The sequence below is a fragment of the Typopeltis vanoorti genome, chromosome 4 (genome assembly GCF_054136105.1).
Source record: "Typopeltis vanoorti isolate ZY-2024b chromosome 4, IOZ_Tvanoo_1.0, whole genome shotgun sequence".
NCBI classification, from domain to species: domain Eukaryota; kingdom Metazoa; phylum Arthropoda; class Arachnida; order Uropygi; family Thelyphonidae; genus Typopeltis; species Typopeltis vanoorti.
Window position 1 is genome coordinate 113442173 of NC_143552.1, and position 17718 is coordinate 113459890.

Consider the following 17718-nt stretch of genomic DNA (forward strand, 5'->3'; position numbering starts at 1 on the left):
TAGCTAAATACGAACTATGTGTGTACTTGAAAGATATACTAACCTAATTAGTATATCTGTTGTTTGAAAAACAGATTAATGGTATCATATCTCAAAGTTATCACTAGATGGCAGCACAACCATCAATCAACTACTTTAATATTATTCCATATAAAAAATGGTGTTTTGGGATTTCTTTAAATATTCCAGAAAGTTTTAAGGAAAATTGAAGAGTTCCTAATATAAAGTGTTTTCTTGTTTAATTCACTTTTACGGTTAAATTAAAATGTTAATTTAAGTAAATTAAAATGGAATCGTCAGCCACAGTCATGATTCCCATAACTGAATTACTTTCAAAAGTAAAGAGGGAAAATGGTTTTATTATGTATCACTACAGATATTAATACTTGCATTCATTTTAACGTGGTATATCCTAAGTGATGATTGAATTTAGCTCAGATATAATTAAACCTATAACTTAATTGCGAAAAATTCTTCTCAGATTAAATTTATTCCTATGTTCTGACGAGCGACCATTCCGGTGAAACAGCACTCAGGGAAAAATGTTTTTCTGGTGATGTTTGCGATGCAAATAATCTTTTGTATTAAGTTGTAATTATAATACAATGCAATATACGATATTTTTTTTTAAAAAATTTATAGAGTCGACGATGTCTACAAAATTCATTTTAGCTTCATATTGCAAAATAAATGAAGTGCAGATCGGTGGTATTTGGATAATACAATAGTAGATATTTGAATCTAAAAATAATTTTTTTTTTGCATGGCGATCTTTTATACTTTAATAATTTGTTTTATGCTTGCAAATATCTGAGTTTTTAAAGTCGATGATCTCTGTTAATATGGAATAAAATGATTTACACAGAATACTCATTTTAATTTTAAGCGAAATGAAACTGCCGAAGTTTCGTATGTTTACATAATTGCTGTTCACTTATATAAAAATAAGAATTACAAACAAAAATCAAATTATAAGGATTTTTAATGCAAAACGATCAAGTATATTTAAAAGAAATATACTAAAAGAAAGTATAATTAAAATTTTCCTTACAAATAAACAATGAATGTGGTTTTACATACTGAACCTAGATGGCGCCACATTCCGGTACTTTCTTTTTGAAATTCAAATAGCATTTTAAAAATTTTATTCTTGCAGAATAAAATTTTAAAAATGCTATTTGAATTTCAAAAACATAAATAAATTAATTAAACGAAAATAATAAAGGTAAAACTATTAATAAAAATAGCAAGATTAATGATAAATGAAATGAACTCTAATGACTGATTATCTGACATGCATGAACCACGATCAAAAAAAATATATAAATAAATAAATAAAATAAAATACTGGAACAAAGTTAACTTGCACTATATTACAAATTTCTTATATCATTTAAAATCGTGATTAACGTTTAAATATCGATGTCAAATATCAATTTAACTTTTAAATAAATGAAAATTCGACCAAGTTTTAAAACAAACTAGTTTTACTAGAGAAAAACTGATGTAATTATAATTTACTTTAAACTGAAAAGGATATATTTATATACGGTAATTTACAATTAAGTAAATTTATTAATAATTTAAAAATAATGATTACAGAACTATTGTCATTTAACTTTCAACGCAACTTAATACCAAATGTCAAAATGCAAATGAAAAAGTTGCATGATATATATAAATATATATATATATATATATATATATATATATATATATATATATATATATATATATAATTACACCAAAGGAGGCATACTACCTAAACTGCAGAATTTTTGCTTTGAAACCTAGCAACGGAACAGTTATGACTCATACAAGTATAACGCATGCGCAAACAGTTCATTGAAATTCTCTGTGATTAAGCAAAGAAAAATTTTCGTGGCGCTTGCAGTTTCATTCTCAGTTATTTGGTAATTGTTCCTGAAAAGATTTGTAAATAATTACATAATATTTAACGTTCATCGAATCACTGTATAGATTTATTCCAGTCATCTGTAGGAAATATATGCGACGCATGTAATATAACATAGGCTTAAATAGACCTCTCAATATTATTGTCAGGCAGTTATGCTATTAGAACACTAGTCTTTTGGGGATGTACAACATTTTTTTATTATTTTATTTTCAATATAAAAACGAAGTTTAAAAACCATGTGTTTTGTATAGTGTTTAATGTTCCTAAAATTAGACAGAAATGCATTTTATTCATGAGGACATTTATACGTTTGGAGTAACAACAGTAGTAGACAGTATTTGGGAAGTTGTGACATCTGTCGAATCGGAAAGTAATTTGGATATGTTAGTAATGTGAAAAATTATTGTTGCTTTTGTGTATACTGTTTTAAAGAATCGCATTAAACTGTTTCATATTTCGATGTAAGGTTTGTTTCTATAATAAAGCATACCGATGTACATGGACATCACTGTACACAGAATTTGCGCACTTTTTTTAACGAATTCCCGTCATTTGCTATTATAATTTTATTATTATTATTATTATTATTATTATTATTATTATTATTATTATTATTACGTGACATGTCATGGAGTTCTAGGCCTCATCGCAGGTGGTCACTCTATATTACCCAACACGTTACTCATTGTTTACTCTTTACATAAGCATCATCAACGTAATCAGAGAAGGGAGGTAAATATTTTGTTTTTGTATATATCACGAAGTCTATAATACAAATGTACTGTCTCTCCAAATTTACTTTTCTTCTTATCTCTCCCCTCTGTAAAAAAAAAAAAAAAAAAAAAAAAAAAAAAAAAGACATTCTGATTGTGTTCATTGGTCCTGATTTTGCTTGATTGTTATGTTTTATGCTCTTAAGACACAATAATAATTATCCATAGAAAAATTCAAAAATTCATGATGACAAACTTTTATTAGAGCTCTGTTAATTAAGTGCAAACAATGTACTCAATATGTAATAGCTGCAATAATAAAAACACGTGTGAGGATATGATTTTTAACATAATAACAATATCAAGTATTAATTTGACGATTAATATATTACAGTATCGATATATATCACAGCCTTTCCTTTGAAAAGCAATGTAACTATATTCTGTATAATTATTTGACATCAGGAAACATTGAAATTAACTGACATTGAAGATTTTATATACATGACAAATACAATGACACATACAAATCGTTTAGTGAATGGCATATTGAGAAGCAATTCGTTGAGAACTTTTAAAACGAATGATTTTTTTTCAGCCTCAGACAAATCATAGAGATACATTCTGATAATTCAGGCAGATGCATGTCATAACAGGATGCCCAAAAAGAAGAAAAGAAAAATTGTAATGTGTTCCTAATTAGTGTTACACACGAATAACAGATGGCACTAGTGACAAAGACAAAATCGAAATTATAGCCATAATGCAAACTATGAAAACATAATGGGGGGGGGAAGTTACTAGACTAAGCAACACAAAGCAGTTTTTATTTTCAAAAGCAATTTACGCAATCTGTAATGCAATGTGCTCTACAAACAACTAAATCAGATATTTTGTGTTGAAGTGATTGGATGCAATAGCAAAAGTAAAGTTTTGCGAATGGTTGTCAGGAAACGGTGGACAAAGTTAAATTGCTCTTAGGCATGACTGTTTATTTAGATGAGAAAGCATTCAACTCAATAACACAGTGTGAACCCACATAACTACTAATTCAACTCCATCTGACTTTCGTTTCATACTACATTGAAGGATATGTATATATATCTTATAAAATTAAATACAATCAAGTGTTTCAACTGAAAATTTTATGTACGAAAAAATATATAATAAAATATTGAATAATTATATATATATTTATAAATAAAAACAATAAACTTTTTTCCTGTCTAGTAACTTTTGAATGTTTGCTTTCCTCTTTATAGCAATGAAGGACATTTTCAATATTTGACACTCACTCACTGGCTAAAGTCACGAAATAATAATAATAATAATTCTATAACATAATCGATATCTTAAAAATCTTTAGACCTCCAAAATATGCGCTTGCAACAATCGCCATTGTATTTTTGCTTAGAACTGCGAATTCTGCTTCACGTTTCATCACCTATGAACTTGTAGCGCCAAATTCAAAGTTCTAAATTCGCTGTGAATAACGAAGTGCTTCCTGCTATTTTAATTGAGTCATTTAAAATATATAAGTAAATAAAAAAATATTTAAAATATATAAGTAAATAAAAAATATTTAAAATATATAACTAAATAAAATATTTGAAATATATAACTAAATTAAAAAACTAAATAAATAAAAAAAATCGAGAAACCCAACCATTTTCTGTGCTGTAAATTAAAGATATAGCAAACGATCATTATAGATATAGATATAGACAGACCAATGATAGTAAACCTTTCTCTGACAGAATAATATATATATATATATATACACAGATTAATAATGTTCTTGGTTTATATAATAAAAAAATAGTTTATATATAGTTTTATGCAACATATTAAATAAATATAAAAAAAAGTTGAATATATAAATGAAATATAAATATATCATATTTAATTATTGAATTTATTCCATTTTTATTTTGAGTGTTTATTTTATCTTTTATAACCTAAATATTTAATTGAAATATTTAAATAAAAATATTAAATATCTAAATATTTAACTATTTAAATAAAATAATATCGCTGTTTTGTAAATTGATCCTTAACAACAGAAGAGAATGATAATAATAATAAAAAAAAACATGAGAATTTTATCGAAAAATGATAGGCCTATTGGGAATCGTTAATAAAACCAAAATAAATAAATAATAAAAGAGTCTTATTGGGTACTTCGTTATTCTTGGCGATATATGGAATTTTTCATTATTTTTAAAATAAATAACTTTAGGTTAAGCACTCGTCGAAATGATCTTTATAAACATATTTTCAGTGTTTATCAAATAGGAACAATATTTCATTTATATCATGCACCTCATCATAAAGTTAAACTATATTAGTTTTTATAATGTAATTATTCATTTTTAACATAGTAGTCAGTTAATTCTCTGCTAGGGATGGATTTGCTTTGAGCGATTGCATTAATGTCTTCATTGCTTCCTAACAACAAACATCCTAGTAGAAACACTTAGGATATCATGTAAAATAAATAAATTCGGTTTACTATTTTCTCCATTTAGTATAAATAAATAAGAAACAGCTACAAGAACATTAAATCTTCGTTTGATTATACCAAGTGCATTAGTTCAATGAAATAAAATTTCAATTCTAAAATAACTACTATGTGGCAATTTAAAAACAATGGTGAATAAGAACTACGCAGTTACCTTTTTTTTTTTTTCATTTTCCATTTCAATTAACTGAATAGAACTCATTTAAATAAAATAGCTTGCAATTGAATAAATGAGAAAATAAATAAATAAATAAACTTTGTTCACTTATTTGCTATTTCCAGTTGCATAAATAACTGAAAATAGAAAACGTATATTTTAAATACTAAAATAAATTAATTTCGACAAAAGTTGCTTTAAGCATAACTACCACTTAAGTATTATTTATAAAATTCGAAATAACATATTGAACAATAGATTTTATGAGTGAGTAATATAAATTAATTGATTAATAGATAAAAAAATGAAAAATTATAAATATTTCGTGCTACATTCAGAGAGGCTATGTTAGCTTATATGTAATTACAGCACATAAAAAATTCAAGCACTTTCCATAGTTATTCGAAGACCGTTTCCTTTTTAATCTCCTATGCATGAGATAAAGGTAGGTCTGTTTCTCTGAACTATTAATCACCTAAACTAATTATTCTCTCATTAAGTAGAGTATAGATAGGTACAAAATCCCCCTTAGCAAGATTATATTAGATAAGAAAGGTATAAGGAATGTCCTAAAGGAAAATAGGTGTTTAATATTAGTGTAATAAAAAGAGTATAAAACTGCACAACAAAGATGGTCTGTCGCTATACTCAAACATATTGCTATATGCTACTGTTGTTTGGGCATATTTAGCTATGATATTTATCATAATGACAAAAAAGAAAAAACTATTAAGCTATTACACAGATTCAAGATGAGGAATAAGAATTTTCCTCCTTCCATTTAAGACAATGATAATTTATTTATATTTGCATTTTAATAAAAAAAATTACCAACTTAACGGAAAAACAAACACGCACATATTGTTATCAGAAAAAATATCGAGATTAGGCTTTTGATTCGACGAAAAGGGATATATACAGTACGTAGAACATCAACATTTAACAGAATACAGGGCAGAAATATTTGTAGTTGAATTAACTTCGGCTTTTATTATAAACAGCATAACAATCATGATAGGAAACGACATCGATAAATAAATATGACAGAATTATTGTATTTACACAGCCAATAAAAAAACTGGTGAAAAGTTGGATGTAGACTCGATAAGACGAAACAAACTATTTCCACCAGACAAGTATTTTATTAAAAAAGAAACTTCTGAAATAAAAATAAAGGTGTATAAGTTTACGAGTAATTATATTAAAAATATTAAGAAACTTTTTTTATTAGATTCAAATTTAAATACTAATTTTTATTACAACTTAATTATTATCTTTCTAATTTATTTGCTATAATTAATAAATTCACAAACTAATTTCTTGAAATTACTAATCCAACTTATATGCCCATAATACTTTTTATTACTAAATAATAGAATGATTTTAATAACATATTAATAAATTATTATTATTATATTAAACACTATATTCTATAATATGATATTAAATAATATATTATTTAATATGATATATAATTATATAGCATAAATATTTATATTATCTAGACTAACATTTAATAAATTAGTATATTTTTTAAAGATATAACGAGAGTTTATGAACTAATTACTTGATAAAATTAATTACATGATTAATTTTATATACTAACTCTGTATACTAAGTTTTTGCATACAAGAAGATAATGAGCATCACGTATCCTATTTAACCATGTGAAATGTTTAATAAATGTTTGCACATAAATCTCATTAAATATATTTTCATCAGAATGTGTGGTTGAATTGAAGTATTAAAGAAGTTATAACATCAGAAAAACGACTTCACATTAAAAGTTTATCCTCCGGTCAGTAGGCTGCGATATTTCATCAGAAATTTCTCTCCTAATATGTATATATTAGGAGAGAAATTTCTGATGAAATATCGCAGCCTATCGGAAAGAGAAAAAAAATATTTTTTCCCCTTCCGATTTCATCAGAAATTTCTCTCCTAATATATACATATTAGGAGAGAAAACATATTAGGAGAGAAATTTCTGATGAAATCGGAAGGGAAAAAAATATTTTTTTTCTCTTTCCGATTTGTGTTTTGAAGATCGCACCAGCTACTGAGATGCGATGTTTTTTTTTTCTTTAAAGATTGCCACAAATGACGAAAATTCCACATTTTTCACTATTCTGTCATAACCTGACTACGAGCTCAGAAAGCATCTGCGAATAATTGTTTTCAACACTGAGTGCAGGCAGAGTCACCGTTTTGTCTCCGTCACGAATAGAAACAAGGGTCAAAGTTGGTTGCTGTCCCCCTTTCCCACTGCCGCTTCCTGCCCGATCAACTAGCATCGGAAGAATACCTTCCGTAGCAGTACTCACTAAACATGGGTCCTCTCCTCGGAGGGCTCTACGCAGTAAATTGGACGGCGGTTTCTTTGGTCTGTTAAAAAAAAAAAAAAAAAAAAAATTCAATAAATACATTAATATTTCTATGATTATTTGTTAAGTTCAATGTAAACGATTGCATATAATAACAGCCATTGACATTAATACGTATTATTTATAAAAATGACTTCTATATCGAAACGTATTATCTTTTAAGGAGAGAATCTGATATATTTTACGATATTTGTTGTGAAATTGTGAATGCTACTATGCTATATTTATTTTCCCAAACTGTTGGCGTTATTTTTACGTATCGCTATATTTTTCTATTTATTTATTTTATTTGTTATTTATTTAACTATTTTAGGAATTCCAAGATATATATATATATATATATATATATATATATATATATATATATATATATATATATATATATATATATATATATATATATATATATATATATATAGTTTTATAAATTAATTTTGCAGTAAGAATAATTTTCCATCAGCGGTACCTTTTATTGGTTGTTTGATAGTAACAGCTGAATATTCGATAACATTTGCACATATATTCGAATTACTGCATATATATATATATATATATATATATATATATATATATATATATATATATATATATATATATATATATATATATATATATATATATATATATATATATATATATATATATATATATATATATATATATATATGCAGTTTTTTTTTTTTTTTTAAAAAGTCGTTCTTCCTGCATATCTTAATTGGTTAGTTTTCCATTTTGTTTGTTTGTTTGTATGCCGATTCTTCAATATCATGTTATAATTCTGTGAAAGACATCTCCTCTTTTTTTCTCCTCATAATTCTGTGAAAGACATCTCTCTTCAACCTCTGCAAGGTTGAAGAGAGACATCTCCTCTCTTCAACCTTGCAGGTTGAAGAGAGGAGATGTCTCTCTTCTGACCTACAATATATGAGCTCGAATCCCACTGTTGACATGGATTTTTGAAAATGTTTTTAAGTGGTAGATGAATTGGGAAACAACCGCCCCCCCCCTCTATCTCTCCATCCATCGCTCTCAAAAAAAAAAAAAAAAAAAAGATTCAGTTGACCTTTTACTCGCAGTAGCATTCAAATCCTCAAACAATATCAGATTTTCCTTAACATGCTGACATTTATTTCTAACCATTCTTGGCTCATTCACATCACCGTCCTTTTCCGCTCATGAATTATTTACTTCTTGCCTGCTCACTGCTAATTGTATACGAAATGTTAAATCCTCCCAAACTTCGAATATTATTCCCACATTTAAATAACTCCCCCAAAACTTTGCTTAAAATTCTTCATGTTTGTTATCCATAACATATATTCAGTAATCAATAATCCCTCTTTTACTGAGTCATACTCTCTCTCATTCCATTTTCCTCTGTTGCCTGGAAATGCATTCCTCGCCAAATGCTCCCTATGATCTATAATAGCTATTCAAAACCAAAATCAACAAATTGCCTCTCTCTTATTACATGACACTATGTATCATGCTTTCTATTTTATCCTATCCTTCTCAACCGTCTAGGACGGGTTGAGTCCCTTCCTAATGAGGGGGGTTATTGTCCTATTAATGCAGTCGGTTCACCACTCCTCTGCTGCATCCCCTAAGGGCGATATTCATTACTGTATCTGTGTGTGTGTGTTCACGGGGACGGTTTACCTGCTTGCGGGATGAAAAACTCCAGATAAACTGGAGGGTGGGGGAAACCCAGCTGCCCAAGACCGGATAATTTGGCTATGGCTAATGAAGATCCTTAAGCTCCTCACATCATCGACGGGAATCGAACCTAGGACACTCCTTCCCCACATAGGGTTGCGAATCGCATAGCCACTATGCTAACAGCGCGCACGCTTTCTATTTTACGATTTCTAAAGTCCTATGCAAATTAGCTAATCGCCAAAGCCGGAATAAATATCGCCAGAGTTTTTTTTTTTGCCCTAACATAAAACAGCTTGAAAGACTTTATAGTCTTTCAAGCTGTTGCAACCTTTCAATATTCTCGCATCGAAAATTCTATCTTTTTTTTCCCCCTTAAACATTCAAGACTCAGTACCGCTCAACTAATTCCTAAGGAAATGACTGCGAAGAATAATTTTTAAAGGATATAATTTGTAATTGCATTCTTATAATGAATCATTTTATTATTGCTTGTTTGTTTTGCTTAATTTTACTATGAAAACTCCTATTATAGCGGAGTAAAAAAAATATTCGTCAGTCAGCCTTAAACCAAGAGTGAAAGGGACTGGAATTCAACATACTCATAATGGCCAAATACGCAACTCAAATACACATACCGGCCACTGAATTAGAAACTTTATATTACGTACGACTGCTAATACCGATCCTCTTCAATTCCGTGCGCATAATTCGGTGAGATATGGTTGGGAACAGCCTTCATTAAATGCTTCGGCCAATTGCTACAAGCAGGGCCGGCCATCTGGGGGGTGCGATGGATGCAATGCATCCGGGCCCCACGATCGAGTGGGCACAGTTGGTACACATTTGTGGAAACGTATTTTTAATTTTTTTGTCTTCTAATTTTGCTTATAAGTAAAGGGATTTCATCGAAAGGATTTTAGGACCCCCGGTAATAATAATATCTCTGTGTTTCTCTATTATATTAGGGTTTTGGCTTAATCCTTTTGATGCTTTTATGCAGTGTATAAAAATTAACAAACACGATTTCATTTTTACCCTAAAATGCCTGCCTGATTGATCATTAGTTTTTTTCTAATCTGTTACACATTTATATCATTTGGCTCGTTATTGAAACCGTTGAAAAAATATTTATTATATTCTTTATATATGGTTAGCATGTTAAGGGTTGTCCACTCCTAGAGCAGAGGTGGACAACCCTTAACATGCCTGCCAAACGTGGCACACCAATGACGTTTTTTTTTTTTTTTTTCCAGCACGCAACCCAGGGCTCATCTTAAAAATAATTAAATAAAAAAATACATTTCAAACATCTTCGCTGACACATATTTTAACTTAATATAATACAATTTTATTAAGTACAGCTATACCAACTAAAAATGCAATAATTAATTACACTCTACAAACTGTTTCATAATAATAAGTAATAAGAAAATTAGAAACAAACATCCTGTTTCCAAGCCATCGATATATCTCTGCGATATACTGATGTACAAGTTTTGCCCAGTTTTCTAAAGTTTTCTAAAGTGTATTTGGATTTTATTAAATCGTAAGTCATTAAAATATGGATTGGAAGTATTTATTGTCAATTAATATGTTTTACTTATTAGATATAAAAGCAAATTTCCTTTACGTTGATTTTCGGAAACTAAAATTTTCAGTTTTTTTCGTAAAATCCCCGCATATATTGCAATTGCTATTTCTTGCCTAGAGAGCAGTTTCCTTGTGTGCATCCTACCCAAATAGCACCATCTGCTTTCCCATTATTTCAAGCAAAAATTAGCAGTAATTTACAAGACTTGAGATACTTAATGAAGAATCCTTCACTAATGACTAATGAACAGACAGCCATCGTACTAGGCCAGTAAAGATATGTGCATATGATTGGTGCGGTATTAACAAAAGATCGCGAGAGTCAAAGATAAAGTCAGCAGACAATTTTTGAATTGAAATGCTAATTCTCTTCAACCAAATTCAATATCTGAAAGGCCATAACAATATTCACTATATATTTCCTAGCTTTAACACGTTTACGAATTTTAACGCTTTTTGTTGATTTTTATTGTTGCTCTGCATTTGAGCTGGAGGGACAGACTCCCACACATCTAGTTTTTAGTGTTTGCCAGTGCAACATATGGTTTTGCTTGTGGCTAAATAGCATAGTTTTGGGGGGAAGGGACATGCGATTCATTAGTTAGTGCTTTTATCCCAGCTGGCTCTAATTGCACTATTTGTTGAGAAATATATTACACAGACTGCAAATGTTTGTACCTTATTCAGTGATAAAATAAAACGACCTGCTTTTACTGGCGTCTGCAGATGTATTAGCTAGTATGGAAGGCGCGTGGTTTGCTTTGCCACGGAAAGCGAGTCACTATTGCCATGAGGTGAACGCGATTAAACTTTTTTTTTTTTTCTATAACGAGGTTACACGAAACTTTTCAATTTCTTTTTTTCGCCAAGTAAAATCAGGGGTGCGAGTTATACGCGAGGACCAGTTATATTCCAGTAAATATTACAGTAATAATAATAATTTGTGAGTTCAACAAATCTTCATCATCGGCCTGTAGAGAAAGATAGGCTGAGAGTCAGCAGATAGTAGGAGAGGAAATAAAGATAGAGTGCATAGTGGTAGGGTAGGTTAAAGAGGCCTCAGTTGACCTGTTTTAGCTGTTTGCCCCCCAGGGGCGTTTCTAAAACGGTCGTTGATTTTTCACTTTACAAAAAGGAAAAATCCTAAAAAGGAAACATGTAACAAAACAAAAACAAAAAAAGTACACAGAAAAGCAAAAATTGAAAGTTAAACTTAGAGGTGGAGGAAGGATCTGGCCCGAGTGATGCAGCTCACAAGGAACTGCACCGCCTCGCTGTAAGCCTTCGCCGCTCGGGTTCTCAGGTCCTACCCCACCTGTGATAGCTGAAACCGGTGAAGCTGTGTACAGAAACCCCACAAGGTACTGTGTCTTTCTTTTGTTGTGGGCAGTTATTATTCTTTTGGCCACCTCACCTCACTTCCCTTGGCCATGTCTAGTTTGCAGAGAGCTATGAAGAACATTATTACAGTAAATACGATATTCCAGTAAATACAATAAATACGATAAGTTATTTTTAAAGCTAGCTATGTGAAATGTATTATCAATATTCAGGATTATGAAGTGGTGTCTGCACGTGATTAGATCTCAACTACGTTAATTTCAACCTAGTTAATAGTGATAGATAAGGGTGAAACCGATGTACTGAAGTAAACAAAAAAAAAATAAAAACATTCCTTGAGTTACTTAAATATATTTCCTAGGAAATGTGTTTTTACTTTATGGAAAATACCAAGAATAAAGATCAGAACTTTACCACCTTTGCAACGAGTTGCCCGAGATTATACTACGTACTAGGACTACTTGCATTAGCTCACTCTAGTAATCGCCAATACTTTTATAGTTTACTATATTCGGCATGAAACTCTCTGATTCCGATCTTTGAGTTTCTTATTCGGTTTTAAAACAATGTGGGATTTAATATCCCCTTAATTTCAATAACATTCCTTGAGTGTTTCTAAAATTTTGTAATATTGTAAAACGTATGTACATATTTAACTTTTTGTTAATTCATTGAATGAAAATATTTAATATTATTTATTTATTCGGCAGGCAAAGCCTAACCCATAATGTCCATGCCAAGAAAGTATCCCTCTGGGTGTCAAAAAAGGAAATCAGCAGAAAAGAAAAAAGAAGAAAATCAAAATCTCAAAAAGTCACAAGTAGATTTGTTTTCATGGCTACAAAATAAATCTGACAACGAGAAACTGCTACGACTTCAGCAATTGCGATTCAAACTTCAACTGAAGAAGAAAACTCCAAACAAGCTACACAACTTTTCAACGAAAATGCAGAAACTGGGATTCGTCGAAAAAGACGCGTCTGATTATACAAACGTTTTGGATACAGCAAATAACGATGAAAACAATAATAACGATGGTGATGAAGCGAATATAAATGATCCAGGTTTGAGGCCAAATATTATAACTGATAAATTTAGATTATTTTGTGTTAAAACCGGACCTAAACAACATCATCAAGACGTTAAGAATGTTGAAGGTAGATCATTTTCTACATCGTACTATTTTAAAAAAAAATGCCAAATGGTGAAACTCAGCTTCGCAGCTGGTTAGTTTACTCAAAAGCTCGAGACTCAGTAATTTGCTTTTGTTGTGTATTATTTTCCAAAAGAAGAGGAAAAGATCAATCAACACGATTTATATATGGTTTTAATAAATGGAGAAAACTGTCATCTGTAATTCGAGATCATGAGCTTTCTGTTGGTCACTTTAATTCTTTTATTGCTTGGCAAGAATTACTAAAAAGGCTTAATTTATGTTCGACTGTTGACAGAACAAATCAAATTAATATAAATAAAGAAACGGAACGTCTAAAATTACTATTCCAAAGAATTGTAGATGTAATTCTATTTTTAGCAAGTAATAATCTGTCATTTCGAGGATCCCATGAAACAATAGGAATACCGAATAATGGAAATTTTTTAAGTTTAATAGAATTATTAAGTAAATATGATCCTGTGCTAATGGATCGTGTAAACAGAATTAAAAATACGAAAAAAAAATAATTGTGCATCATTTGGCGCATAATTCCAAGAGGAAATTTTTGCTGCATTAGGTAATGAAGTCCTTAATAAAATTAAAGACGATATAAAAGCATCCATATATTACAGTATCCAAATGGATTGTACTTACTCCTGATATTTCTCACAAGGAACAAACTTTAACAATTATTAGATATGTAAATTTTGAAGACAAAAAATTAATTATAAATGAGTCATTTATGGGATTTATTGAAGTCACTGATATGACTGGTGAGGAACTAGCAAATTCGCTTTTAAAAAGAATAGGTGAGCTTGATTTAGATATTATGAATTGTAGAGGGCAAGCATACGATAACGGTAGCAATATGAAGGGAACATATAAAGGCGTACAATCTAGAATAATTAGTTTAAACCCTCATGCAATTTATGTACCTTGCTTAACACATTCTTTTAATTTGATAATTTGTGATGCTGCTTCCAGTAGTATATATTGTAAAACATTTTTCGGAATATTGCAACGTTTATACTGTGTATTTTCTGCATCTACAAAAAGGTGGAAAATTATACAAAAGCATTTAAATATTACTGTTAAATCATTATGTGATACTCGATGGGAAGCCAAAATAGACGCAGTCAAAGCAGTGTATACACAGTTTGAACAAACTTATAAAGCCTTAGAAGAATTTATTGGTGCAATTAACGATAACACAGCAGTATCCGAAGCTAAAAGTCTACTAGATTCATTACAAGAAATGCCATTTATTTTAAGCTTATCGGTGTGGTTTACAATATTGTCAAAAATTAATAGTATCAACAAACTATTTCAAGCAAAAACAATTGTTCTTGACTCTGCTTTTAATTTAGTGAATAAAATTAAAAATGAAATCCAAAATTTAAGATCAAAATTTAACACATTTTTAGACGACGCAAAAATGATAGCACGAAACTTGAATATTTCCGAAGACTTCCCTGAAAAAAGAATTCGAAAAAGAAAAATATTATTTTCTGAACTAGCAGAGGATGAAGTTTTACTAAACCCGGTAGAGGAATTTAGATGTCGCTTTTTCAACGTTGTGATTGATACTGTTATTGTACAAATAGATGAGAGATTTAAAAATATACCAATGTTATTTCTTATTTTAAATTAATCACTGATATAAAAACATTAGAAAAAAATGAACTAGAAAACCGCTCAAGGGATTTTGTAAAATATTATAGTAAAGATGTAAACGAAGACTTAATCAGGAAATTAATTTGTTACGAGAATTGATCTTGGACAAAAAAAATGTAAATAACGCGCAAGACATATTGCAATATATATTTTAAAAAAAATAGTTATAATGAACTATTTCCAAATGTACTAACTGTATTGAAAATTTTCTTTACGTTACCAGTTACTATAGCAAGTGCAGAGCGTTCTTTTAGCAAATTAAAATTGATAAAGAATTATCTTCGGTCAAGTATGTGCGAAGAACGCTTAAATGCACTTGCTATATTAAGCATCGAAAAGGAAATTGCCAAAAATTGTAATTTTTCGGAAATGGTTAATGACATAGCAAAAAAAAAAAAAAATCGCATATTTAAATAAATACATATTAAGCAATATACGTGTTAGTAAAACTAGGCTCCTAAATAGTAAACCTATTTTTTTTTTAATTACTTTAAACAATAATTAATTGTAAATAGTTTTTGTGCGCCAGTTGGTGAGCCAGATTACTTTTGTTTGTGTTAAATATTTATTTATTTTAATTATTTTATACTTTTGTTTTGTGTTCAGTAAATGTTATGTTAACCTGTTATATTTCGAATGTGTTTTTTTTTGTTTTACTGCGCCAAAATCATTTGCAGGTAAGAGGTTTTACACTACGTTTATTTCGAATCCTTTCATTTTTACCTTTGAAAAATATTTTAGGGTCCCAAAAGGTTTATTGCACCCGGGTGCCTTTATAGAGAAGGTCGGCCCTGCATACAAGACTTCTCCGACGCCAATCTCATTCCTTACAGACTGTCCTAGAACACAGTTATGCCTCTTAGACAAGCAATGTGGGTTATTTTTTCAATGATTAAACACCCAGGATATCTGATATTTTGAGAAACCAGTCAGCTCTACTGTTTTCAGAATCGTGGCTCGAGCCAAACGGGCACCTACAATAAGCCCTTTATCCAACTGGAAAGGGCCTTTGTTTTTATCATTGCGATCAACACTATGGAGGATTACTGACCAGCATCATTTTTAAATATTGCCTAGAACACGTAGAACACTTTATCTTACTGACGCACTTGACCAAGTATTTTGAATATACACTGCACAAAGGTTTCTAATTAGTGGCCGGTATGTGTGACGTGCTCTTAAAACTATTTACATTTGTTATTGTTCACAGTTGAATTTTCCATCGCTGGTAGTTCATTTTCGCTAGAACCATCATGATGTTTGTCACAAACTTACGTTATCCAAAGAGAGCTCTGGATGTAATGTAGGTAATTAATACTACTGTAAAAATCTGACGAGTGTGTCAAAAGTTGGGCAGTTTATAACATAACTAGCTTTCTGCTTGTACTCTCCGCTTCTGCTTTGCCTAATTTTGCTACCACAAATGACCCAAAGGAAATCAAAACTGAAACGATATGATCAGTTTCAGTAGACATTCTGAACACCAACTTTCACTAAATTCCATTCATCTAGCCACCGCAGGATTTCAGTTTGAGTGATTCTCCTGCTATTACGAAATATACCTATGAAGTATGTGTACATCCCAAATCTTATTCCATTCCGATCAGCCAGGGAGTTGTTGCAGTATGTAATTTATACACTGTTTGCTACTTTATAGTTTCACAAATGATGTGATCAACTACTGAGATAGTAAAAAAAAAAAATCTGTATGGATTTCATTTACTGAATTTCACTTAAATCCAGTATGTCATTGTCCAGAACATTTTGATAAACGCCCATAATAATAATAATAATAATAATAATAATAATAATAATAATAATAATAATAATAATAATAATAATATACAGTCTTTAACAAACCAAAATTTTTAAATATTTTATTTCTGAGGAAGCAATAGTTGTTTGCAATTACGTTCCTATAACTGTAGCCACAACTTTGTGAACAATTAAAAGATATTAAAAATATCGTTCCTAGTTCTGAAGAGCGGTAAAAGTTTTATGCCAAATCCATCAATCAACCTGTTTTTTTTATATATTATTATTATTATTATTTCAAAAGAAGTTTCGAATATCTCCAAACCAAGAGTATGTGTTACGCAGCACCAGATATACACCTGCAGCATGAAATGCGCGAAAAGCTATGCTGCAAAGATAACGCTGCCCATTATTAAATTATGCATGCAAAATGAGCCATGTTGCATTATCTGACCCACTTGAACTGCTGTAGGATGCCAACTTGGCTGAGAGGTCAGATTAGGTTTCCGTTCGCCCAATCAACAAACAACGTGTAGGTTTCGAATCAGATCATGGGCCTAGATGTTTGTGAATGTCTTTAAGAGACAGATGATTTTCATGGTCTGGTGTGAGACAACCATCCTGTATAATTATTGACATCCTGAAATGTCTTGAAGAAAGTTCGATGTTTGATCTCTAGAGCAGGATTAGCAGATTATTTTACATTAGCACATCATTCATAGTAAATGTTCTATAGGCTATTCATATTCGTGAGCGGGACTGTCATAAAAAGGGCCATTTTCACCGTCAGGCGTGACACTACTATATTGGGAAAGTGAAGTAGGTATGGAACTGCTTTTGACTTCTCAGC

At 30.1% G+C, this 17718-nt stretch overlaps 1 protein-coding gene across 1 annotated transcript in view; it reads right to left on the reverse strand.

The window, feature by feature from the left end:
• Positions 1-7441: 7441 nt before the first annotated feature.
• LOC150107618 (uncharacterized) overlaps positions 7442-17718 on the reverse strand; it is a 66810-nt gene continuing 56533 nt past the window's right edge. Inside the window, exon 4 of the mRNA XM_090392139.1 lies at positions 7442-7694. Within this exon, the coding sequence (XP_090248265.1) occupies positions 7442-7694 (253 nt within the window). The remainder of the gene's footprint in view (positions 7695-17718) is intronic.